Below are 25,946 nucleotides of genomic sequence, written 5' to 3' on the forward strand. Positions count from 1 at the left end.
GTCCTAGGTAATTAATGCTAATATAAATGGTATCAATCTCTAATGAAAAAATTTAAAAAAATTTTATTTTATGTTGGAGCATAGTTGATTAACAATGTTGTGTTAGTTTTAGGTGAACAGCAAAGTGATTCAGTTATACATATACATGTATCTATTCTTTTTCAAATTGTTTTCCCATTTAGACTATTACAGAATATTGAGCAGCATTCCCTGTGCTAAACAGTAGGTCCTTGTTGGTTATCTGTTTTAAATATAGCAGTGTGTATATGTCAATCCCAAACTCTAACGAAATTTTTAAAAGATAACATTTATGTGGTTTGTTTTTTTTATGTAGAAATACAATAGATTTTTGTATATTGACCTTGTATCCAAAGACTTGCTAAATTACCTTACTATTCTTTTGGATTTTCTACATATAAATATGTCATCTAGAAATAATGGTGGGTTGGTTTCTTTCCAATCCTTATACTTTTGTTTTATTTTTCCCTCTCTTTTTGCACAGGCTAGTACCTCCAGTGCAGTGTTGAACAGAAGAGATGATGAGGACATCTTTGTCTCATTTCCAATCTTGGGGGTATATTTTAATATTTCACCATTAAGTGGGATGTTTGCTTTAAATGTTTTAGAGATTTTCTTTGTTAGGTTAAGGAAATTCTCTTCTATTCTTAAGTTGCTAAAAATGGTTTATTGTTTCTTAAAATCATGAGTGGATATTGATTTTATCAAGTGCTTTTTCTGCATCTATGGAGATAGCTAATTATACACTTTTTCATTTTTATTCTATTGATATTTATCTTTATTCCCATTGATTAATTTTGGAATGTTAATCCAGTCTCTCATTCCTGAAATAAACTCAACCTGGCAGTATTGTATTTTTCTATCCATAATTATTTTTGATAAGATTTTTGCATTTATTTTCATGAAATATCAGCCTCTAATCTTCTTGTCAGGTTTGGTTTTTTTTTTTAACATTAAAAAAATTAATTAATTAATTATTTTTTGGCTGCATTGGGTCTTCATTGCTGCACACGGGCTTTCTCTAGTTGCGGCGAGCAGGGGCTACTCTTCCCTGTGGCGTGCGGGCTTCTCATTGCGGTGGCTTCTCTTGTTGCGGAGCACGGGCTCTAGGCGGGCGGGCTCAGTAGTTGTGGCTCGCGGGCTCAGTAGTTGTGGTGCGTGGGCTTAGTTGCTCCACAGCATGTGGGATCTTCCTGGACCAGGGCTTGAACCCATGTCCCCTGCATTGGCAAGCGGATTCTTAACCACGGCGCCACCAGGGAAGCCCCCAGGTTTGGTATTAAGGTGATGATGAAATCAAAACAAGTTAGGATGTATTCCTTCTTTTCTGGAAGAGTTTGTGTAGTTTGATATTTCTTTCTTAACCATTTGGGTGCAAACTTGATGAAATGCTTTAGAACTAGTGTTGCAAACCGTGTTTTGGGAAGAAGTGGTCTAGAGAGCAAAACTTAAACATGAAATAGTCAGTTGCTGTCGGTTTGAATGCTCTTGTTTTATTCATTTCCTCCCTTAGGCAGCACGGGCCTTTCCCTTCCTGGCTCTGTGGGGCTCCGCGAAGTCACCACATAGAAGAGCAGTGAGCCATTTGAGACCTGGGCCTGGTCCTCAGGAATTCGCTCTCTCCCTGCCAGCAGGAGGCCTGCCCCAGCCCTGCTCAGCCATCTCCACCATCTTCCTCTGACAGAATGAATGCCCTGGATGGTGTCCCCTTCAAGGTGCCCAAGGGCTTTGTGATAGGCACAGAGCCCCTCCCTGGGCCAGAGCTCAGTGTCCCAGACTGCAGGGAGCTTCTGCTGGGTTCTATGGTAAGTATATCTCTCTTTCTGTCTTCTCATCCCTGGGTCTCTGGGTCTGATGCTGAGCCTCATTAGGTCCCTTGTTCCTTGATTTTAACTGGCAGCCAGTCCTGTTCTGGTATATTCTAGGAAGTTCGGAAATAACCCAAGAGGAAAATATATTTCATGAAGAAGGCTAGTGTCCTGGTGTTGGGGGCTATTTAGTGGGTCTTATTTTAAGTTTAGAATAACTGGAAGGTTGCCTATATAGAGTAACTGAGAGTCATAGCAAGGATGCTCCAATTCCTCTGTTCTCTATCAGCCTGCTGCCAATTCTAAAATTCCACCATTAGAATCACTTAGTTGGGCTAACATACTATCTCCAGAATCCTCCATTAAAATGCAGACAGTTACATGGGACACATCAGAAGGGATTACTATTCCACAGACCCCAAGCACATCTACCCTGGGGGCACCCTTGAGGCACCCCTTGCCCCACAGCTCACACACTGGGATATGCACCCAGTATATATGGTGGTATCACATACCCTCAGGATAAACATGATTATTTAACTTCCAAGTGAGTCAAATTTACTTGAAGATTTAGGAGGAAACCTATTGCATTTATATTATAACACAGATGTATCATGGGGTAGAAGGCAAAATTCACATGAATTTTTAAAAAATGAAAGAAAAGGCTTGCAGAGAACTGTGGAGCTGGTGTTGGATCTCTTGGGACTGAGTCCTCGGGCTCTTCAGTCCTCAGTCAGCGCTGTGTGAGCTAACTTTGTAGGAAAGTTTGAAGATCTAGTTCAGCTCTCATTCACTTTTGCATATGAGGACCTGAGGCTCAGAGAAGGGAAATGATTTGTCCAAAGATAGTGGCAGTGGCAGGACTAAAACCCAGGTCCTGACTCTAGATCATTTCCTGATAGCTAAGAGAAGGATTGGAACATGAGAGCCATCAGACAGATAATGTTCGAGGGCAAAAAAAAGGGTTGTGGGAAGTGAGGTGCAGAGAGCATAGTCCAGGAAGGAGAGGCCTGGGGAGGGTCAGGTAGAGAGGCATGAGTGGCCTCTGGGGACAGGAGCAGGAGACTTATCTGCAGACCCTGGAGTTGCACTTAAGCTCCTTAGGACCCAGAACAGAAATAAGCTTTGTAAAGCCCAGAGCACAGTGTCCAGTGGCCCACGCTCTGTGGGGCAGGAGTTCTTGCCCTCCCCAGGCAGCCTGTGCTGTGGGCCCTCTGGCAGTAGAGCCTGTATTGTTGGGAAGAGGAACTTGCTTTAGTAAACTCCAGGGGAGGTAGACTATCACAACTTTTCCCTCTCTGCTGGGCTCAAGGCAAGCTGGGAAGAGGCTATTCTGAAGGTTATTTCTCCTCGAAGCAGAAATGTGTACCCTTCTGCCAAGTCTATGTCTAGTGTCCTAGCCCATGTGCTGGCCCTGGCTCCGCCTCCTGTTCTCAGGGTGGGCATCTGTACTCCCTTGTGCCTGTTTCCCTTCCTGAGCCTCCATTTCTTTTACTGCTGTGGCAAATAATCAAATAGAGACTCCAAGTATGATTTACAGCCTCTCCTGGTCAGTCTTCCAAATGTACTGGGCTGTATTCCCAGTGTTTGGAACTTGAAACACATTTTCCCATAGCAACAATGTTATAGCTAGTAGTTAGATTATCAGATGAACCTGTAGTGGCCTAAGAGAAAAAAAGAAAAAAATAGCTACCATTTATTGAGCACCTGCTATGCACCAGGCCCATGCTAGGTGCTCTTTATACGTTCACTCTTCTCTCTCATTTTTATGACCCGTTTAGCAGGTGGGTGTTCCTTCCCCATGGCACAGGAAACCAAAGTTTCCACCCAGGTGACCAACAGGGTCATGTGGCTTGTAAGTGACACAGCCAGGACTCCAACGTGATCAGACCCCAAAGCCCATGTCCACTCCCTGTACCCTACTGCCTTCCCAAGGAGCCTCAACAAGTCTGTGTTTTGTTGTTTCATCATAGTTTCATCATCCCTTTAATCAGAGTTAATTTCCCTTTTGTCAATTAAAATTTTTAGAAAGAAAATATATTCATACAGTTTGAAATGAAATACATATATATACATGTATATAGATGTATATATAGGTATAGCACAAGGGTCAACAAACATTTTCTGTAAAGAACCAGATAGTAAAAACTGGCAATTACTTAACTCTGCTGTTGTAGGGAGAAAGGGCCATAGACATTACAGAAAGTAGTATGGGTATGGCTGTGTTCCAATAACACTTTATTTATAAAAACAAAGTTGGAGGTCGGTTTGGCTCCCAGACAGTTTGCCTACCCTGAAAGAGTGAAAAGCCTTCCACTGACACCTTCCCTTCTGTCCTGTCCCCACCTCACTGGTGACCTCTGTTACTCGTTTTTTAAAATGTATTCTTCTGGAGATTCTTATGTGTGTATATAAAAGCAAATACAGCTATTTCCTCCTTTTTTACACCAAGGGTAGCACTTTATATACACTGTTTGTCTTGATTTTTTTCACCTAATATATTTTAACACCTTCCATATCAATACATAGAAAGCTTCTTCACTTTGTTTTTCACTGTATTGCGTTAAATGAATACATCGTACTTTATTGAATGAATCCCCTCTTGATGGACACTTAGGTTCTTCCCAGTCTTTGGCCATTACAAACAATGCTGCAGGGAAAGACTATGCAGATGTCCTTTTGAATTGAAGTGTGTTGCCATATTGCTCTCCATAAGGGTTATATTGACTTACATCCAACCAGCGCTCTACAAGGGGCCTATACCTCAGCTCCACTCCCCAACAGATAGTCATAAGATTTTGGATCTTTGCCCAGGGATAGGCAAATGGTATCTCAGTGTAGTTTTATTTTGCCTTTCTCTTATCCTTAGTGAGGTTGAGCAGCTTTTCATGTGTTTAAGAGCCATCTGTATTCCCTTTTCTGTGGACTGTCCATATCTTTTGTCCATTTCCCTGTTGGGCTGTTGGTCTTTTTCTTATCTATTTCTAGGCACTCCTATATTAGTCTGTGTTATCAGAGCTGTTTTCCTTCCAGTTGTCATTTGCCTTTGACCTTGCTTATGGGGTATATTTGCCATGCAGATTTTCACATGTGCGTGTGTGTACTTTCATGGCTTCTCAATTTCAATTCAGAGAAATGTTTTCCCACTTGAGGTTATAAAGGATTTCTCTCCTGTTTTCTCCTAGTACTTTTATGGTTTCATTTCATAAAATTGAATCTTCGATCCTTTTGGAATTCACCCTCGTGTATGATGTGAGGATGGATCCAACTTTATTTCCTTTCAGCTGACTAACACCATTTTTGACTAACACCATCTTCTTCCCATTGCTTGAGATGCCACCTTATTATTTACTAAGTCCCATAGATATTAATTTCTATTTCTGGACTTTCTGTTCTGTACCTTTAGTCTATCTGTGCCAGTGCCTTAGCTTTAATTATTGAGGTTTTATAATATATATTAACAGCTGGTAGGGCCAGTCCCCCTTATTTCTCTTTTTGTCCCCAAAGTTTTTCTGGCTATTCTTATTGGTTTGTTTTTCATATTGAAATTTAGAATCATCTTGCGTAGCTTCCACAAATCACAAGTGCTGCTATTTTTTTTTCACATCTTTATTGGACTATAAATGCTTTACAATGTTGTGTTAGTTTCTGCTGTACAACAAAGTGAATCAGCTATATGTATACATATATCCCCATATCCCCTCCCTCTTGAGTCTCCCTCCCACCCTCCCTATCCCACCCCTCTAGGTCGTCACAAAGCATCAAGTTGATCTCCTTGTGCTATGGAGCAGCTTCCCACTAGCCATACATTTTACATTTGGCAGTGTATATATGTCCATGCCACTCTCTCACTTCATCCCAGCTTCCCCTTCTCCCCCTATGCCCTCAAGTCCGTTCTATACATCTGCGTCTTTATTCCTGTCCTGCCACTAGGTTCATCAGTACCGCTTTTTAAAATTCCATATATACGCGTTAGTATACGGTATTTGTTTTTCTCTTTCTGACTTACTTCACTCTGTATGACAGATTCTAGGTCCATCCACCTCACTACAAATAACTCAATTTCGTTCCTTTTTATGGCAGAGTAATATTCCAGTGCATATATGTGCCACATCTTCTTTATCCATTCATCTGTAGATGGACATTTAGGTTGCTTCAATGTCCTGGCTATTGTAAATAGTGCTGCAATGAACATCGTGGTACATGACTCTTTTTGAATTATAGTTTTCTCAGGGTAGATGCCCAGTAGTGGGATTGCTGGGTCATATGGTAGTTATATTTTTAGTTTTCTTAAGGAACCGCCATACTGTTCTCCATAGTGGCTGTATCAGTTTACATTCCCACCAACAGTGCAGGAGGGTTCCCTTTTCTCCACACCTCTCCAGCATTTATTGTTTGTAGATTTTTTGATGATGGCCATTCTGCCTGGTGTGAGGTTGTGGTTTTGATTTGCATTTCTCTAATGATTAGTGATGTTGAGCATCTTTTCATGTATTTGTTGGCCATCTGTATGTCTTTGGAGAAATGCCTATTTAGGTCTTCCACCCATTTTTGGATTGGCTTGTTTGTTTTTTCAATATTGAGCTGCATGAGCTATTTGTATATTTTAGAGATTAATCCTTTTTCAGTTGCTTCATTTGCAAATATTTTCTCCCATCCTGAGGGTTGTCTTTTCATCTTGTTTATGGTTTCCTTTGCTGTGCAACAGCTTTTAAGTTTCATTAGGTCCCATTTGTTTATTTTTGTTTTTATTTCCATGTCTCTGGGAGGTGGGTCAAAAAGGATCTTGCTGTGATTTATGTCATAGAATGTTCTGCCTATGTTTTCCTCTAAGAATTTGATAGTGTCTGGCCTTACATTTAGGTCTTTAATCCATTTTGAGTTTATATTTGTGTATGGTGTTAGGGAGTGTTCTAATTTCATTCTTTTACATGTAGCTGTCCAGTTTTCCCAGCACCACTTATTGAAGAGGCTGTCTTTTCTCCATTGTATATTCTTGCCTCCTTTATCAAAGATAAGGTGACCATATGTGCATGGGTTATCTCTGAGCTTTCTATCCTGTTCCATTGATCTATCTTTCTGTTTTTGTGCCAGTACCATACTGTCTTGATTACTATAGCTTTGTAGTATAGTGTGAAGTCAGGGAGCCTGATTCTTCCAGCTCCATTTTTCTTTCTTACGATTGCTTTGGCTATTCGGGGTCTTTTGTGTTTCCATACTAATTGTAAAATTTCTTGTTCTGTGAAAAATGCCATTGGTAATTTGATAGGGATTGCATTGAACCTGTAGATTGCTTTGGGTAGTATAGTCATCTTCACAATACTGCTTCTTCCAATCCAGGAGTATGGTATGTCTCTCCATTTGTTTATGTTACCTTTGATTTCTTTTATCAGTGTTTTATAGTTTTCTGAGTACAGGTCTTTTGCCTCCTTAGGTAGGTTTATTCCTAGGTATTTTATTCTTTTTGTTGCAATGGTAAATGGGAGTGTTTCCTTAATTTCTCTTTCATTGTTAGTGTATAGGAATGCCAGAGATTTCTGTGCATTAATTTTGTATCCTGCAACCTTACCAAATTCATTGATTAGTTCTAGTAGTTTTTTGGTGGCATCTTTAGGATTTTCTATGTATAGTATCATGTCATCGGCAAAAACTGACAGTTTTACTTCTTCTTTTCAATTTTTATTCCTTTTATTTCTTTTTCTTCTCTGATTGCTGTGGCTAGGACTTCCAATACTATGTTGAATAATAGTGGCGAGAGTGGACATCCTTGTCTTGTTTCTGATCTTAGAGGAAATACTTTCAGTTTTTCACCATTGAGAATGATGTTTGGTGTGGGTTTGTCGTACATGGCCTTTATTATGTTGAGGTAGGTTCCCTCTATGCCCACTTTCTGGAGAATTTTTATCATAAATGGGTGTTGAATTTTGGCAAAAGCTTTTTCTGCATCTATTGAGATGATCATATGGTTTTTATTCTTCAATTTGTTAATATGGTGTATCACATTGATTGATTTGCATATATTGAAGAATCCTTGCATCCCTGGGATAAATCCCACTTGATCACGGTGTATGATCCTTTTAATGTGTTGTTGGATTCTGTTTGCTAGTATTTTGTTGAGGATTTTTGCATCTATGTTCATCAGTGATATTTGTCTATAATTTTCTTCTTTTGTGATATCTTTGTCTGGTTTTGGTATCAGGGTGATGGTGGCCTCGTAGAATGAGTTTGGGACTGTTCCTCCCTCCACAATTTTTTGGAAGAGTTTGAGGATAGGTGTTAACTTTCTCTAAACTTTTCTCTAAATGTTTGATAGAATTCGCCTGTGGAGCCATCTAGTCCTGGACTTTTGTTTGTTGGAAGATTTTTAATTATAGTTTCAATTTGATTACCTGTGATTGGTCTGTTTATATTTTCTAATTCTTCCTGGTTCAATCTTGGAAGGTTGTACTTTTCCGAGGGTTTGTCCATTTCTTCCAGGTTGTCCATTTTATTGGCATAGAGTTGCTTGTCGTAGTCTCTTAGGATCTTTTGTATTTCTGTGTTTCAGTTGTAATTTCTCCTTTTTCATTTCTAATTTTATTGATTTGAGTCTTCTCCCTCTTCTTCTTGATGAGTCTGGCTAAAGGTTTATCAGTTTTGTTTATCTTCTCAAAGAACCAACTTTTAGTTTTATTGATCTTAGCTATTGTTTTCTTCGTTTCTATTTCATTTATCTCTGCTCTGATCTTTATGATTTCTTTCCTTCTACTAACTTTGGGTTTTCTTTGTTCTTCTTTTTCTAGTTGCTTTAGGTGTAAGGTTAGAATATTTATTTGAGATTTTTCTTGTTTCTTGAGGTGAGCTTGAATTGCTGGGACCTTCCCTCTTAGAACTGCTTCCCTCTTAGAACTGCATCCCATAGGTTTTGGATCATCATGTTTTCATTGTCATTTGTTTCTAGGTATATTTTTATTTCTTCTTTGATTTCTTTCGTGATCTCTTGGTTATTTAGCAGCACACTGTTTAGCCTGCATGTATTTGTGTTTTTTACTGTTTTTTTTTTCCTGTAATTGATTTCTAATCTCATGGTGTTGTTGTCAGAAAAGATGCTTGATACAATTTCAATTTTCTTAAATTTTCCAAGGCTTGATTTGTGACCCAAGATGTCATCTATTCTGGAGAATGTTCCGTGTGCACTTGAGAAGAAAGTGTATTCTTCCACTTTTGGGTGGAATGTCCTCAAAATATCAATTAAGTTTATCTGATCTACTGTGTCATTTAAAGCTTGTGTTTCCTTATTTATTTTCTGTCTGGATGATCTGTCTATTGTAAGTGAGGTGTTAAAAGTCCCCCACTATTATTGTGTTACTGTCAGTTTCTCCTTTTATGGCTGTTAGCATTTGCCTTATGTACGGAGGTGCTCTTATGTTGGATGTATAAATATTTATAATTGTTATGTTTTCTTCTTGGATTGGTTCCTTGATCATTATGTAGTGTCTTCCTTATCTCTTGTAACAGTCTTTATATTTTTATTTTTTAAAAACTTTTATTTATTTTTATAAATTTTTAAAATTTATTTTATTTATTTGTTTTTGGCTACATTGGGTCTTTGTTGGTGTGCATGGGCTTTCTCTAACTACAGTGAGTGGGGGCTACTCTTCATTATGGTGGCTTCTCTTGTTGTGGAGCACGGTCTCTAGGTGCACAGGCTTCAGTAGTTGTGGCACGAGGGCTCAGTAGTTGTGACTCACAGGCTCTAAAGTGCAGGCTCAATCATTGTGGTGCACGGGCTTAGTTGCTCCACAGCATGTGGGATCTTCCCGGACCAGGGTTCAACCCCATGTCCCGTGCCTTGGCAGGCAGATTCTTAACCACGGCACCACCAGGGAAGCCCCCAACAGTCTTTATTTTAAAGTCTATTTTATCTGATATGAGTATTGCTATTCCAGCTTTCTTGTGATTTCTATTTGCATGGAATATTTTTTTTTTCTTTTTTAAAAATAAATGTATTTATTTATTTATTTTTGGCTGCATTGGGTCTTCACTGCTGTGCATGTTCTTTCTCTAGTTGTGGCGAGCGGGGGCTACTGTTCATTGCGGTGCGCAGGCTTCTCATTGTGGTGGCTTCTCTTGTTGCGGAGCATGGGCTCTAGGCGTTCAGGCTTCAGTAGTTGTGGCATGCAGGCTCAGTAGTTGTGGCTCACGGGCTCTAGAGCGCAGGCTCCATAGCTGTGGTGCACAGGCTTAGTTGCTCTGCGGCATGTGGGATCTTCCTGGAGCAGGGCTTGAACCCATGTCTCCTGCATTGGCAGGCGGAACCTTAACCAGTGCGCCACCAGGGAAGTCCCCAACAGTCTTTATTTTAAAGTCTATTTTATCTGATATGATAATTGGTATTCCAGCTTTCTTTTGATTTCCATTTGCATGGAATATCTTTTTCCATCCCCTCACTTTCAGTCTGTATGTGTCCCTAGGTCTGAAGTGGGTTTCTTGTAGACAGCATATATAAGGGTCTTGTTTTTGTATCCATTCAGCCAGTCTGTGTCTTTTGGTTGGAGCATTTAATCCATTTACATTCAATGTGATTATCGATATATATGTTCCTATTACCATTTTCTTAATTGATTTGGGTTTGTCTTTGTGGGTCTTTTTCTTCTCTTGTATTTCCCACTTAGAGAAGTTCCTTTAGCATTTGTTGTAAAGCTAGTTTGGTGGTGCTGAATTCTCATAGCTTTTGCTCGTGATTTCTCTGTCAAATCTGAATGAGAGGGCTTCCCTGGTGGTGCAGTGCATAAGAACCTGCCTGCCAATGCAGGGGACACGGGTTCAAGCCCTGCTCCAGGAAGATCCCACATGCTGCGGAGCAACTAAGCCCATGCGCCACAACTATTGAGCCTGTGCTCTAAAGCCCGCGTGCCACAACTGCTGAAGCCCACATGCGTACAGCCCATGCTCCGCAACAAGAGAAGCCACTGCAATGAGAAGCCTGTGCACCACAATGAAGAGCAGACCCTACTCGCTGCAACTAGAGGAAGCCTGTGTGCAGCAATGAGGACACAACACAGCCAAAAATAAAAAAATAAAATAATTTAAAAAAAAAAGAGTCATTAGCCACCTTTCTTTAAAAAAAAAAAAAATCTGAATGAGATCCTTGCTGGGTAGAGTAATCTTGGTTGTAGGTTTTCCCCTTTCATCACTTTAAATATGTCCTGCCCCTCCCTTCTGGCTTGCAGAGTTTCTGCTGAAAGATCAGCTGTTAACCTTATGGGGATTCCCTTGTATGTTATTTGTTGCTTTTATATTTTTTCTTTGTACTTATTTTTTGATAGTTTGATTAATATGTGTCTCTGAGTGTTTCTCCTTGGATTTATCCTGTATGGGACTCTCTGTACTTCCTGGACTTGATTGACTATTTCCTTTCCCATGTTAGGGAAGTTTTCAACTATAATCTCCTCAAATATTTTCTCAGACCCTTTCTTTTTCTTTTCTTCTGGGACCTCTATAATTTGAATATTAGTGCATTTAATGTTGTCCCAGAGGTCTCTGAGGCTGTCCTCAATTCTTTTCATTCTTATTTCTTTATTCTGCTCCACAACAGTTATTTCCACCATTCTGTCTTCCAGCTCACTTATCCATTCTTCTGCCTCAGTTATTCTGCTATTGATTCCTTCTAGAGTATTTTTAATTTCAGTTATTGTGTTGTTCATCACTATTTGTTTGCTCTTTAGTTCTTCTAGATCCTTGTTAAACATTCCTTGTATTTTCTCCATTCTGTTTCCGAGATTTTAGATCATCTTTACTATCATTACTCTGAATTATTTTTCAGGTAGGTTGTGAATTTCATCTTCATTTATTTGGTCTTGTAGGTTTTTACCTTGCTCCTTTGTCATAACATATTTTTTTGTCGTTTCTTTCTTTCTTTTTTTTTTTTTATTTGGTGGATGGGGCTGTATTCCTGTCTTACTGGTTGTTCAGCCTGGGTCTTTGTATCCTTTTATTCCTTAAGTCCTGTTTACTGTCTCATTATCTCTCAGTCTCTTTCTCTCCATGACTGCCTCATCAGTTCTGAAGTTGTCTTTTTCACTCCTCTGTCCTTCACAACCCACTTATTTTGCTCCAATCTCTTTCTCTGTCCATTTATTCTGCACACAATTACAAATATGCCCTTGGGGCCAGAACTGCCTTGGGCCCTGAGAATACAGAGAGAAATAAGGTACACTCAGGGAGCCACACTTAGAACAGCTAAGTTATGTTCCTCTCTCCAACATAGGGTCATTCAGGGGTGGGAGGGGGCAGTGCCTGTCTGCCTTTCTGCCTCCCATTTTCCCCACACACACCACTTCCCCCAGCCTTAACTGGCCATCATTGAGCACTGAAATTGCCTTTTGAGAATATTTATATTTTTTAATGGAGTTTTATATTTCCAGTTCTAAATTTTAATGGTAGGTACCGGGAATATTTTATTTTTGCCTCATTTACAAACTCTCAATTTAGGTTATTTATGTGGGCTCCAGATTTATTTTTTAGTTGGCTTGATCTGTAGTGGAGAAAGCACTACAGTCAGATGGACAGAGGAATCCCAGCTCAACCACTCACCACTAATCTGACCACCAGCAAATCAAATTTTCTGAGCCTCATTTTGGTAATCTGGAAATAGGAATAACATTAGGACCTAGTAAGTAGAGTTCAACAAAAATTGGCAATTTTTACATTTCCTGGGCCCCAAAGTAACCTTGGATGGCAGCGAATGGGATGGGGGCAAGTACCACTCCACAGAGAGGTTGGCAGGCCTGGGCCGGCCTCCAAAGCCAACTGCTCAGTGACAAATGATTCTGGGCTCAAGTGAAAGCTTCTTTGCTAAGAACAAGTTTTGTTGGAGAATTTTTTTAAGCCCCTGTTGTTCAATTATATACTGAATGGCAAAGGGACTTAGATATTTGTTTTCACTGTTTCAGTCTATTAACCTATTCCTCACTTTGTCCTTCCTGCACAGTTTGCCGTTAAATTGTTATTGATATCCATCCACCCCAGTGCTAGCTAAAACTAAGGGTGAGGGTGGGCTGCGATGAATGCCTGGGGCTTAGAATCAGAAACTGTCCAGGCCTGGTGAATCTATGCCTGAATAGGTTCCCCAGAGGCCAGAAGGTAGGGGTGCGCCCCCGGCCCTGGTTTGCCTGACGGAGCCTCATTCGGCCTTCTTTCTGCAGTATGACTTCAGCCTGGAGAGGAGGGCACTCTTCTGGGTGGAGGCTGTAGTCCGGGGACCCTGCCAGGTCCAGTGCGATGCCCCGGGGTCAGCTTCAGCCCCTCCCGCCTGGCTCTTGCTGGTCAGCCCTGAGCAAGGGCTGGAGCCCATACCTGCCGCAGCGGAAGGTCCTGAGGCTAGACCGCAGGAGCAACCTGAGGAGGAAGAGGTGGAGGAGAAGAACCAGGATGAGGAAGAAGCCTTCTCTGCCATGGAGGAAGAGCCGGATCCCTGCAGCCCCCAGCCCAGCTCCTCGGCGAGCCCCAGCCTGAGCCAACACCGGTGCTCGCTGGAAGTGCTGCGCGGCGTGAGGTCGGAGCTGGCCGGGGCGCGGCGGCGGCTCTCTGAGTGCAGGCTGGCCGCCCGCCCCCGCAGTCTCCTGCACCGCATCCGCCACCGAGCTCTGAGCCTCTGCCCTGGCACCACGTCACCCCTGGGCCCGGCACTCCCGCTCCCCAGCGCCCCAGTGCCACCCCCGGGCCCCGAGTCATCGCTCCCCAGCACCCCTGCGCTGCCCCCGCGGCCCTCCACGGCTGGCGACGTGCCCCCGCTGCGGAGCCACAGGCCCGTGGTTGTGGTAAGGAAAATGCCCCCTTGGCCGAGGCCACATCTCAGCAGTGAGGCCCCCGCAGTCTGGGTCTCCGGCCTGGTTCGAAGCCTCGGTCCCCTCCTCTCCGTGCGCCTCCTCCCTACCTGCTCTCACCTGACCCTATACCATGCAGTCCTTCCTGTGGCCCTTTGCCTAGAATATTCCCTGCTCATAGGTCCCTAATCCCTGTTTCTCACTGTGCCTTCTTTGCTTCTATTAGGGTGCATGTCACAATAATTGTAATTACCCAATATCTGTCTGTCTCTTCCAATGGAATATGATTCTTCTAGGGCAGCAACTGGATCGCATTTATGTTTGTTTCCACAGCACCCAGCAGCACACTTGGCCCATAGGGGGTGCTCAGTGAATGTCTGTTGAATCAGTGAATGTGGCTCAGATCTAGGGCTTCCCACCCAGCAAGGCTTGCTGTAGGATGAGTGAGGGGAAGGCTCAATCAAGGAATATTCACTGTACAGTTTCTTCCTTCAAGAGACTGGGTTGGAAGAGACCAGGTCAAACGCACAGGACAAGGAGAGTTGGACAAGGAAGTGTGAGACAAGGCAGCACACTGTACAGTGGGAGGAATCAGGTATTGAGAGAGAGGTGAGGGTTGCTGCAGGATGGGAAGGCTTCAGGACAGAGGATGTGTACCAAGAAGAACTGGGAGCAGATATGAACATATGGTGAAGCCAATGAAGCTTAAGCCTCAGGCCCCTCACTAGCTCCTTCCAAGGCCTTGTACATAGTTTTATATCCGTAACTGTGTCTTTTTTCTTTAACTGGTCCAGACTGTGTAAGTATCAAACTCCACAAAACCTGGATCTGGAACAGATGGGTTAGGTCAGCATTAGTAGCAGGAGGTGGCAGTTAGGCACAGCTTTCTTCCCCCCAGCAGTTCCACAGTCAGGCCAGGAGATGCAACAGAATAAGGCCAAGGTGAAATTAAATCCAAAAGACAGATTCAAGGTCTGGCATTTCCCACTCACTGCTGTGTGAGCTTAGGCAAGTCACTGAACTGCTCTGAGCCATCTCTTCTCTACCTGTAAAGTGGGCAGCAACCCCTCACACAGTTATTTAGAGCGAACAGAGAAGAGACTGTGTAAACTGCACAGGCCACGCCCACATCACGGACTAGCTGCCGATGCCAGGATGGCTCTTCCCTGGTCCCAATTAAATTTAACTCTAGCAACAATCCTACAGCGGGGTTGGGGGGAGGATGGGGCAGATGTTCTGAAGGGGAGGAAACTGAGGCAGAGAGCAGGTAAGAATCTTTTTCAAGGTCACAAGAGTAGACTCAAATCCTAAGATTTGCATGTTTTTCACCTGGGGTAAAGAGCGGATCCTAGGATGAGGTCATGGCAGGGAAACCCCTGAGAAGATGAGGATGGGTGGGGAATTCACATGTCACATGCACTCTGCTCCTGAAGTCAGGGCAGCAGCTAGGCTTTTCTTAGGGAGGAGGGGACAGGGCGGTATGTTCGGGGTTAGCAGATGGATGCTTCTTCATGGGGGACGGGTTAGGGGTGATGCCAGCCAAACCAATTGAAATGCCTTCAAGCCACCCTCCTTAGTCCAGGGTCTGTGTGGGTTTCCCCAACACCACAGCTGTACCCAGTTCCTACCCTACTCCATGCCCAGCCAAGCCCCAGCCAGCCAAACTCAAGAAGGAAGATCTGGCTGGGAAGATCACCCCTGCTTCCCCCTTACTAAGGTTTGGGGTAAAGAACCCTGGATTTGATTCTGAGTAGGGTTCAGGTCCCAAAAGTGTGTTGCTTACCAGGTCATTAAGTTGTCTGAACCTTGACTTCAATATCTGTAAAGTAGAATGAGCCTATCATATTTCTCTTTCAGGGTTGTTTTAAGCAGTAAGTATTATCATCTACTGGCAGTTTCTGTATGCCAGGCCCTTTGCTAATCAGTTTTCTCACCTTGTCTTATTTAAGCCTTGTAATAACCCTGTGAGGGATCTGGTATAATTGCATCCACTTTACACATGAGTAAACTGAGTAAACAGTGGAGAGCTGGGATTTGAATCCAGGTCTGCAGGACTCCAAGCTCCTCACAATATTAGCCCCTACACTCTGTAGAGAGGGTGGTACATAAAGGCATCTTTAAAAATGTCCTGCCTAGCCAGCTGTCACCTCCATGGTAACTGACACATCCACTTGTCTGTGTTTCAGTCCCTCAGCCCGCATACCTGCCTGCCACCTCCTGGGCAGGTGCCCCAGCCTCTCGCCACCCACAGATTGCACCCTGATTCTGCTGATTTGCTGTCCGCCCTGAGCCAGGAGGAGCAAGACCTCATCGGGCCAGTGGTCGCCCTGGGGTATCCCTTGCACAGGGCTATCATGGCTCTACAGAAGACTGGGCGGCAGAGCCTGAGCCAGGTGAGTGGAGGACCCAGAACTGGGGGGCTGAGGAGCTGGAGCCCAGTGAGTGGCCACGCTCTTTTTATCTTCAACTTGAAGATACTTTATGTTTTTCTCTAGAGGCAGAATTTCAGCTTGGAATCAATTTTTGGGGGTTGTGAGCAAGTTTCTAGACCCTAATGCTACCACCTCCATAGGAGTTTATCAGGAATCCCCATACCTACTTGGGGAGTCTCAATATTCTACTCCTGTCCCAGTCTCTGCCCCAGATACAGAAGACTGGAGCTTTGGGCAGCCACGAATCTCTCCAGAGCTGCCCAATAACACTTTCTGCAGCAGGAGAGATGTTTTATTCCTGTGTTGTCCAATACAGTAGCCACTAGCTATGTGTGGTTACTTGAAATGTGGCTAGTGTGACTGAGAATTTTAATTGATTGTAATTAATTAAAATTTAAAGGTAAATAGCCACATGAGGCTACTGGCTACCATATTGGATAGCACAGCTCTTACCACTTCCCTCAACAGTTTATCCGTACCCATATCCATCTCTCTCTCTTTCCATCTACCCATCCATCAATCTAGTCATCAGTATTTGCTGGGCACTTCTTGGGTGTTTAGATGCAGCTAGGAGCTATGGGGAAAACCAGTATTGTAGGTTAGGTTCCCCAGGAAGCAGACTCCAATGGAGTTTGGCATACAGGATATTTATTAAGGAGACCCTTGGGAACAACTTCTGGGTAAGGGAAATGACAGAAGCAAGGATGGGCAGAGGGAGAGGTTGAGCTTTGTAGACACAGTGAAAGCCAACTCCACAGCTTGGAAGCATATATGGCCCTTCAGAGTTGTCCTAATTGGGGATGAGATGGTCAGGCCTTCATACTTCTGCTTCAGTCAGTCACCGTTGTGGGAAGAGGGTGACTTGAGAGAAGTGATTCTCTGTAGCTAAGGCAGTTCCTGAAGGGACAGATAGTTTCTGTGTGAGAACCTTCCAGGGCAGCACCTTAGGCTGATCTGAGATTTAAGAAGTTGCCTCCACCTTCAGCTGCCGCTGAAAAGCCAGGACCTTGGCCAAGAAGCTGTCCAGGAGGGCTATGAGGGGCCAAGTCCATGGTAGGGACTCTGACATGCCTCTTCAGTCCCTCCAGACCCTGTGACAAGGCTGGGGTCTCGTGCCATCACTGTGGGAGTCTGAAGATTAGCTGGAGGCAGCACAGGGCACTGGCCTCCCTGTGGGTGGGCTGGGAGAATCTCACTGCATCAGGAACGTTGTGTTTCCAGACATAGACTGACCACCTGCCTGGTGAGTCTTCTCCCAGTGAGCAGTCAGGGGCCAGGCACTAAGGGGTGGGCCTGAAGGGCCATTGGATGACTTCATCTATCCTCCCCCACCAAGTTAGTATTCCTCTCTGTTCTGTGAAGCTCCACCATTAACTGAGCATCTCCTTTAGGTTCACAGCCCTTCTCCCTTTGAAAGACAAATACCACAGTAAATCGTTTTGAAAAGAGATGAACGACGGATGCTCCAGGAGGGGGGGCATCAGGTGATAGAGACAGGGCACTTGGAAGAAAGAAGGAGAGAGGAAGAGATACAAAAGATAAGCTTTGTCCATCACTCCTTCCCTCCTTCCACAAGGATCGATGTGTCTACTGACTGCCTGCAGGACAGGTGTGGGTGGCATGTGTGAGGGTCCATAGGCTGGGCCGAGACTTGCCATGGGACTCTAGGCACATCAGGTCCCCTCTTTGAGCCTCACTTTCCCCATTCACAGAATGGAGGGGAATATGTGTTTATAATCAATAACTGCTGGAGGTCCCATCCTGGAGTCTGATGGTGACATCCTCACCTACTGTGGGGCCTGAGATAGGCCTGGTAACTGACCAAGATAGAGAATCCTTACAAATGCAGATTCTCAGGACCTACTCTGCAGAGTCCCAATCAGTGGATCTGGAGTGGGCCCAGGGCCCTATCATTTTAGAAGATCTGCAGATGGTTCTGATATGCATGGTTCTGATATGCAGCCTGGCTTGGGTCTACTAGTGTGGACTGAGTCAGAGATTCTCAACCTTGGCTGCACACAGGAATCACCTGGAGAGCTGTAAAAGTCCCAGTGCCCAGGCTGCCCCCCTGACCAGTCATATCAGGGCCTCTGGAGGTGAGCATCAGCAGTTTATGGGTAGTGATACTGAGGCACCAGTAGTTTTAAGGCTCCCAGGTAGCTACAGTCAGCACCAAGGCTGAGAACCTTTGCTGTCGATGAACCAAGAGGTGAAGGGAGCATCCCCCATCTGCCCTGCCCTTGTTTTCACCTTCGGAAACCCTGTCTACTTTCAAGCCAGCTCAAAGCCCCTCCTCTAGCAGCTAGCCTCCCGATGGACAAGGCACTGGCCAAGAGGTCAGGTGATCTGAGCCCTAGTCCTGGGACCTGGGGCAAGCTGCCCGCCCTGCCTAGACTTCAGTTTTCCCAACTGTGCAAGGAGAGCTTGGTTGGGTGGTTTTCAAAATGTGCCCAGAGCAGGGTCCCTGAGGTGGGGGCACTGGACTCTGGGCTCCCTCCACCTCCTGCCCACAGTTCTCCCAGAGCAGCTTCAACCTTACCCTGTTACTGTTGAAGCCCCCTGGTGCTTGGACAGTTCAGAAGCTAAAACAGTTTGAAAACCATGAGTCTATTACAATCTGTGTTTTCTGCCCAGTTCTGAAGGTCTGCAGAAACCTGACCTGTTTCTCCTCCACTTATACCCATAATTCTAAATCCTGCTTTGATCTGCCCGGCACTCATGTTTTCCTGTATCTGGTTTATCGCCCCCACTGAGCTGTAAGCTCCCGGAAGGTAGTTCTTAATTCATTTTATAAACACAGCATACATTTATTGAGCTCCTTCTGCCTGCCTGCCATGCTGGGTTCTAGGAACACAGTGGTGAACAAGACTGACACAAGTCTTCCCTCATGGAACAAAAAGTTAGCGGATGAGAAAGACAGTAGAGCAATTACAAAGCTGTATGTGAGGGGAAGCATGGGGTGCTGTGGGAGCACCTGGTGGAGATGGGGGGTGGGGAGAGGCTCCCCAGGGAAGAGGAGTGAGGCTGGCCTTGGCCTTGGAACTGGATGTGCAGGAGTCTGGGGGTGCTGAGGGAGCAGCTGGGCTGCTGACAGAGGTAAGCTGGCCACTGAACCTGGGTTGGGAGGCAGCACTTTATCCTGAGGGCAGAAGTAGCCCCTGATGACTAAGCAGAGAGTGGCTGGAAGAGATGTTCCGCCCTGTGGGTCCTCCACTGTCCCCTCCCCTTTCCAGCGCTGGTGCAGGACTGTTGCAGAGAGTGGGGCCCACGGGGTCCTGGATGGCAAAGATGTTATGTGTCTGGCGGTGGGTGGGGTGCACAGCTGTGGGTGGGAGAGGAGGTTGTTTTCTCACAGGTGGGTGCGCACCAGGGAGGGTAAGCATCCTGGGTGGGTGGTGGGTAGATACCCGTGTTTGAGCCCTGGCCTGTTCCCCACTTAGGTTCTGGGAACACCTTAGCCCATCCTGACAGCCCTCTTCCTGGATTCCAGCCCCCAGCTTGGGACAGTTGGTGAGGCTTTGCTGTCCACCTGTCCCCAGGGGAGGCCTCTGACCCTCTTCTGTTGGCTCATGGGTCTCTGGGGCCACGTTGTGTGTGGCAGGTTGCCCAGTCAGCCTGGCCCTGAGCTCAGCCTTAACGAGGCCCTTGGGTGCCTCCTCCACCCCATCTGCTGCCCCTGCCACCCCTCTTAACCTCCTTCCCTCTGTGCCCCTTTCCTGCCCAGTTTCTCAGCTACCTTAGCGCCTGTGACCGGCTATTGCGACAGGGCTACGAGGAAGGCCTGGTGGATGAGGCCATGGAGATGTTCCAGTTCTCCGAGAGCCAGGTCAGCAGGGCTTCCAGCCTGGGCCTCCGGGGAGGGGAGGTATGGGGTGCACACATGAGCCTGGTGTGCTGGGGAGGACCAGTGCCAGAGCCGGCCTGGGGGCCACAGGAGACAGCCTGCTTGCTCAGCCCTGGGGAGAAGGAGACAGCCCAGGGAGATGGGACACAGGGAAGGCAAGAGGACCCAAGGGGAAGGGAAAGGGGTAAGGGAAAGGGAAGGGGTAATGGAAGGGGAAGGAGTAGGGGAAGGGGAAGGGATAGGGGAGGGGAGGGGGAAGGGGAAGGGGAAGGGGTGGGGAGGAAGCAGGAGAGAGGGCTTTAGTGTTATTTAACTGAATCAACACAACAAACATTGACTTTCACTCCTTGTCAGACACCCAGACAGGAGCCAGATAGGTAGCAGAAAGGTGCTTGAACTCTGTGCTCAGGGAGTGTGCCGCCTACCTGGAAACCCAGAATGCATGTGGCTGTGGTCCCAGTAGGAGGACATTCTAAGGGCCTGATGAATGTGACCTGTCCACAACTGGCAGTTGCCTCAGGCCAGCAGTCTTCACAGAGGCTGAGGGAGGGATGCAGGGGTAAGAGAGATGCTGAGGAGAGGAGTGGGGAGGGGCAGGGAAGTTTCAAGCACTGGGGCCGGAGGAGGAAGGCAGGGAGAGGCTGTACTGTGTGAGACCTTGGCAGGGTTTGGGGCCTGGACAGAGACCCTGCGCTGTGCATCCTCTGGGCACCAGTATGCAGCCTTCCTCTTCCTGCCCCAGCGCAGCACCCGAGCACAGGGAGTCAGGAGTGAGCCAGAGTGGGGAAGGAAAGCCGCACAGAGAGAGCTGGCAGCCTGGCTGGGCTCCCCTTCCTTGGCACAGGAAGGGAGGTTTGAGCCCATGTCACTGAGGTACAGGAAAACCACAGGTGCTGCCCAGGATCAGGCTCACCTGGCCTGTGGGGGTCACAGCTTTCTGGGGGTATGTACAGTGGCCACCTGGGAGGGGGCTCCCCAGGGCAGAGGCCCAGCCTCACAGAGTCCCCCACGCCCTCTCTGCCTCCTGTTCCTCAGGCAGGGGAGTTCCTGCGCCTCTCAGAGCAGTTCAGAGACATGGGCTTCCAGCAGGACCGGATCAAGGAGGTGCTGCTGGTCCACGGCAACCGCCGTGAGCAAGCCCTGGAGGAGCTGGTAGCCTGCGCCCAGTGACCCTGGACGCACCTCGCGGTGCCCACGCATCCCTGGCAGTCCCTCCTGACTGTATTATGAAGACCACATAAGAATAACAAATTGATGCATACTCGTAAAAATGCAAATGATGCCAAGGGTGGGAATAAATACTGTAAAGGAGGCAAAACTTTAGCCATCTTAGGATTTCAACTGGGGCTCTTTAACAAAAAGATTAACAAGAGAAAAATAAAAGTTTATTAATGCATGTGGCACATATCATGCCTGAGAAACTTAAATGAAAAGTATCTCAAAGTAGCAGTTTAGAACTCTGGCTTATATAGCATCTTCAACAAAGAACAATAAATTTGTAGAGAAATGATAGGACAAAGGAAAACAGTTTTAGGCTTCCAAGGATGGCAAACTGTGGGAAGGTAAATATATGGGAGGGAGCTAATGGAGTAAGGTTGGTTTGTAGGCTCCCCTGGTACATTTCTGGGCTGACAAGAATCTGTCTCCAGAAAAGGAGAATTTATATCCTGCCTTTAAGCAGAAAAGAGGGGAAGGGTAGAGAGCTTTTCCTGCATTTGCTGCTTCTTAATTGCCTTCAGCTCAAAATAATTATGTCAAAGAGGCATATTTTGGGGTGACAGTCTGGTTTCCTTCAATACCAAAAGAATCAGCTAAAAGAGTTGAAAGTGGTTCCTTGCGGGGAGGGGCAGATGGAGTTGCATAGGCGAGGAACTGTCTTCATATATGCTGTGTAAAATGACCTATATTTGATTCTTTAAACTATGGGCATTAGTAACTTTGAGTTTAAGAAAATTAAAACAAATAAATGATGTGCAGTTCTTTGGATCCTGTAGGTTTCTGGTCTTGGGGTGCAAAGAATATCTAACTGTGGGTCAGAAGACCTAATTCTGATTTTGGTTCTGCTGATGACTGGCTCAAGGCCTCTTTGGGCCTAAGTTTCCCTAGGATAAGTGGAGTGATTAGCCCTGACTGCTATCCATAAGAATACCCTGGGGAGTTTGTTAAAATGTCCAAGGCCCCACTCTTGGATAATCTGATTCAGAAAGTCCAGCTTGGCAGCCCTTGGGAATCTGTTTTGTTATTATAACAAGCTCTCTGGAGATTCTTTTTCTTTTTTTAATTGATTTTTTGGTTGTTATTGTTGACCCCCTTCACCCATTTCCCCCCCTTCCATCCCCCACCTCTGGCAACCACTAATCAGTTCTTTGTATCTATGAGCTTGTTTTTATTTGTTTCTTTGTTTTTTAATATCCCACATATGAGAGATCATACAGTATTTGTCTTACTCTGTCTTACTTATTTCACTTAGCATAATACCCTCAAGGCCCATCCATGTTGTTATAAATGGCAAGATCTCATTCTTTTTTTACAATGAATAATATTCCATTGTATATTTACACCACAGTTTCTTTATCCATGCATTCATCAATGGACACTTAGGTTGTTTCCATATCTTGGCTCTTGTAGATAGTAGAGCAATGAACATGGGGATGCAGATACCTTTGCAAGTTAGTGTTTTTGTTTTCTTTAGATAGTATCCAGAAGTGGAATTGCCAGATCATATGGTAGTTCTATTTTTAATTTTTTGAGGAACCGCCACACTGTTTTCCATAGTGACTGCGCCAATATACATTCCCAGTAACAGTTCTCAAGGGTTCCCTTTTCTCCACACCCTCACCAGCACTTGCTATTCCTTGTCATTTTGATAATAGTCGTTCTGACAGGTGTGAGATGGTATCTCATTGTGGTTTTGATTTGCATTTCCCTGATGATTAGTGATACTGAGCATCTTTTCATGTACATGTTGGCCACCTGTATGTCTTATTTGGGAAAAATGTCCTTTCAGATCTGCCCATTTTTTAACCATATTGTATGTTTTTTTGATGTTGAGTTGTATGAGTTCTTTATATATTTTGGATATTAGCCCCTTATCAGATATATGATTTGCAAATATTTTCTCTCACTATGTAGGTTGCCTTTTCACTTTGTTGATAGTTTCCTTTACTGTGCAGAAGCTTTTTAGTTTGATGTAGTCCCACTTGTTTACTTTTGCTTTTGTTGCATTTGCTTTGGGTGTCAGATTCAAAAAATCATCACCAGAACCGATGTCAGGGAGCTTACTGCCTATTTTTTCTTCTAGGATTTTCATGGTTTCATGTCTAACATTCAAGTCTTTAATTCCCTTGAGTTAATTTTTGTGTGTGGTGTGAGATAGTGGTTGAGTTTTATTCTTTTGCATGTGACTGTCCAGTTTTCCCAACACCATTTATTGAAGAGACTGGCTGTCTTTTCCCCATTGTATATTCTTGGCTCCTTGGTTGTAAATTAATTGACCACACATATGTGTGGGTTTATTTCTGGTTTCTCTATTCTGTTCCATTCATCTATGTGTCTGTTTTTAGGCCAGTATCTCTGGGGATTTTTATTCAGTTTAATGGGCCCATGGCCAGTGTGTCTGATATCAGAGCCAGAGATCTGGCTTCTGCTCTCACAATCTGTGGTCCTATGTCAGTCTTTCCTCATTTGGGGATTGGGCAGGTTGGGACCAAAGTTGTCTCCAGTCACTCCAGGCCTAGCTTCTGGAGGTCCCCAGGGATTGAGGGGACAAATTGCTGGAGCTGCCCATGACTCAGGCAAGCAGAGGTCAGAAGACAAGACGCTGATGCCTCTGCCCTTCTCAGCTGCCCTGAGCAATGACCTGCAGCAATTAGCACAGAACCAAAACCTCTCAGCCCCCTCCACCCAACAAACAGGGCTGGACCTGGAGTTGAGGCCTGTAAAAAGCGCAAATAAAATCTTGTTTGAACATGCAGTGAGGACTTCTGGAGGCCCACACAAGCCTAAACAACAAGTTTGGGACTCCAACCCAGGTTTCCTGAGGCCCAACCAGCCCCTGGGTGCTTTCCATTAAGCCTCAATGCCTGCCAACTTGAAATTACATTAAAAATATTCTTGGGCCTTGAAACTTGCTTTAAATAACTTGCAGGCAACATAAAACTATTTCAGAAATCAGCGAGGTGGCATTGTTAGTCAAAAATAAAACTGCTCTTGGAAAAGACAGTAAAATTCAAATTCAATTTCTAAGATGTAATGTTAAATCTAAAGCTATTTATGTTTTGATTAAGGTAATCTGGCCTCAGTCTGCCACCTTCTTAGGTCCCCTTGTTTAGAGGCGACCAGTTGGCTGGCCTCTCCCCCACGTCACAGGGCCTTCCTCCATATCACTCCCCCATCCTTCTCCCACCTGCCCCAAACTTTCCCATCCCTAGAAAACTATTGCTTGATTAAAAATGAGACATCAATGGGCCCAGTTAGTTTAAATTATTTTTTAGGAGGTAGAATAGTGTGGTAGTTAAAGGCATGGACTCTGAAGTCAGATTTGAGCTGAAACTACAGCCCTATTACAAACTATCTATGTGACCTTTTGCAAGTCACATAACCTCTCTGTGCCTCAGTTTCTTATTCATAAAATATGGACACTAAAATTTCCCAGTTAGGATGATTGAACAGGAGAACGTACAGGAAGCTTGTGACATGGCATCTAGTAGCTATTATTGATACATATTTATACCCTGCTTTGTTCTATAATCACTACTACCTTTACTCTGTCATCCTTCTCATTATCATTATGGTTAACAAATCTCTAGCATTTATAATCAAACTCAGAAAACCTGGGAGAACCTCTCCCCCAGTGACTCGGCCTCTTTGGTCAGCAGGGTTTAAGAAGGTGTTATGAGCAGAGGATTCTGGGAGAAAGATAATCTCTACAGCTAACAGTAAGGTCATTGGTGTCCCCTTGAAACAGCAGCAGATGACACACTCAGCTACCAGAAGCCAGAGTCTAAACAATGTGACCCTTGGAGAGGAAGCCAGGCGGATGGTGGAGTCAGGGGACCAGGTGGTGACCAAGGCCTGGCCCAAGGATGCAGAATGAAGCAAGTGCTCCCTGAGGCTTTGCTTTCACTTCTGTTCCCATATACTCTGTCTCCCCTTCTGTGTCCCAACCATGTTCCCTCATGGGGAGGGTGTGGTGTGTGTGTGGGAGGCCCTCAGAAACTATTTCAGGCTGAAACCTCAAGTTCTTTGTGTGTTCCCTTCCCAGGGAAATGTGTGCCCTCTAACTAGCTGACCCTTCTGCCTCCTTCTTATAAGGATCTTTATGATTATTTTGGGCCCATCTGGATAATCGCCCATCTCAAAATCCTTAACTTAATCTCATCTGCAAAGTCCCTTTTACCATGTAAGGTAGATAATAACTCCAAGGATTAGGACATGGATGTCTTTGGGGGACCATTATTCCGTCCAGCACAGGGGGCAATGCTTAACCCAAAATAATACGTGACTAATGGTGGAATTTCAGGCAGTCACATAAGGGAGTTTTGTTGTGTTTTGCATTACTCGTTATACAAAGGACATTTCTATTTTGGAACAGAATGACAGTGGAGCAGGCCTTACCCAGGGGTCAGGGTCTGAGCCTGGGCCCTCACCAGGCTCAAGCTAACACAGCTGGCTCTTCTCCTCTCTCACCTCTAACAGGAGCCTCTGGGGCTCTTGCTTCAACTTGAGTCAACCTTCGGCAGCTGACAACATTCTCCTGGCACCGGGAGCAGTGCCAGCTGAGGGGCTGCCAGAGCCTCCTCTTGGCCCTGACCCTTCCATTCTGGAGATAGTGGAGGAGGACTCACCCTCAGGTAACAGCTGGCCTCCAAGGATCACGTGGAGGTGTCAGGAGCTTCCTCTTCCCGGACCCTCCTCCCCTCTCAGCCCCCTTCCTTCCACACTCCCTCCCTGCCCGCTCCCCATCCTGCCCTGTCCTCCTATCTTATCTGGTGATCAGAGGGGTGATTGTCGGCCCTTGCAGAGAAACATGCTTTGC

The 25,946-nt window shown here is 45.1% G+C and overlaps 1 protein-coding gene across 1 annotated transcript in view; it reads left to right on the forward strand.

Annotated features, from left to right (window-relative positions):
• UBAP1L (ubiquitin associated protein 1 like) overlaps positions 1-21,089 on the forward strand; it is a 28,471-nt gene extending 7,382 nt beyond the window's left edge. The window contains exons 2-7 of the mRNA XM_030875270.3: positions 503-574; positions 1,532-1,823; positions 13,013-13,627; positions 15,820-16,026; positions 19,790-19,891; positions 20,945-21,089. Of these exons, the coding sequence (XP_030731130.1) occupies positions 1,704-1,823; positions 13,013-13,627; positions 15,820-16,026; positions 19,790-19,891; positions 20,945-21,079 (1,179 nt within the window). The 5' untranslated portion in view covers positions 503-574; positions 1,532-1,703 and the 3' untranslated portion in view covers positions 21,080-21,089. The remainder of the gene's footprint in view (positions 1-502; positions 575-1,531; positions 1,824-13,012; positions 13,628-15,819; positions 16,027-19,789; positions 19,892-20,944) is intronic.
• The last annotated feature ends 4,857 nt before the right edge of the window (positions 21,090-25,946 follow it).

Source organism: Globicephala melas, chromosome 2 (assembly GCF_963455315.2).
Source record: "Globicephala melas chromosome 2, mGloMel1.2, whole genome shotgun sequence".
Taxonomy (NCBI): Eukaryota; Metazoa; Chordata; class Mammalia; order Artiodactyla; family Delphinidae; genus Globicephala; species Globicephala melas.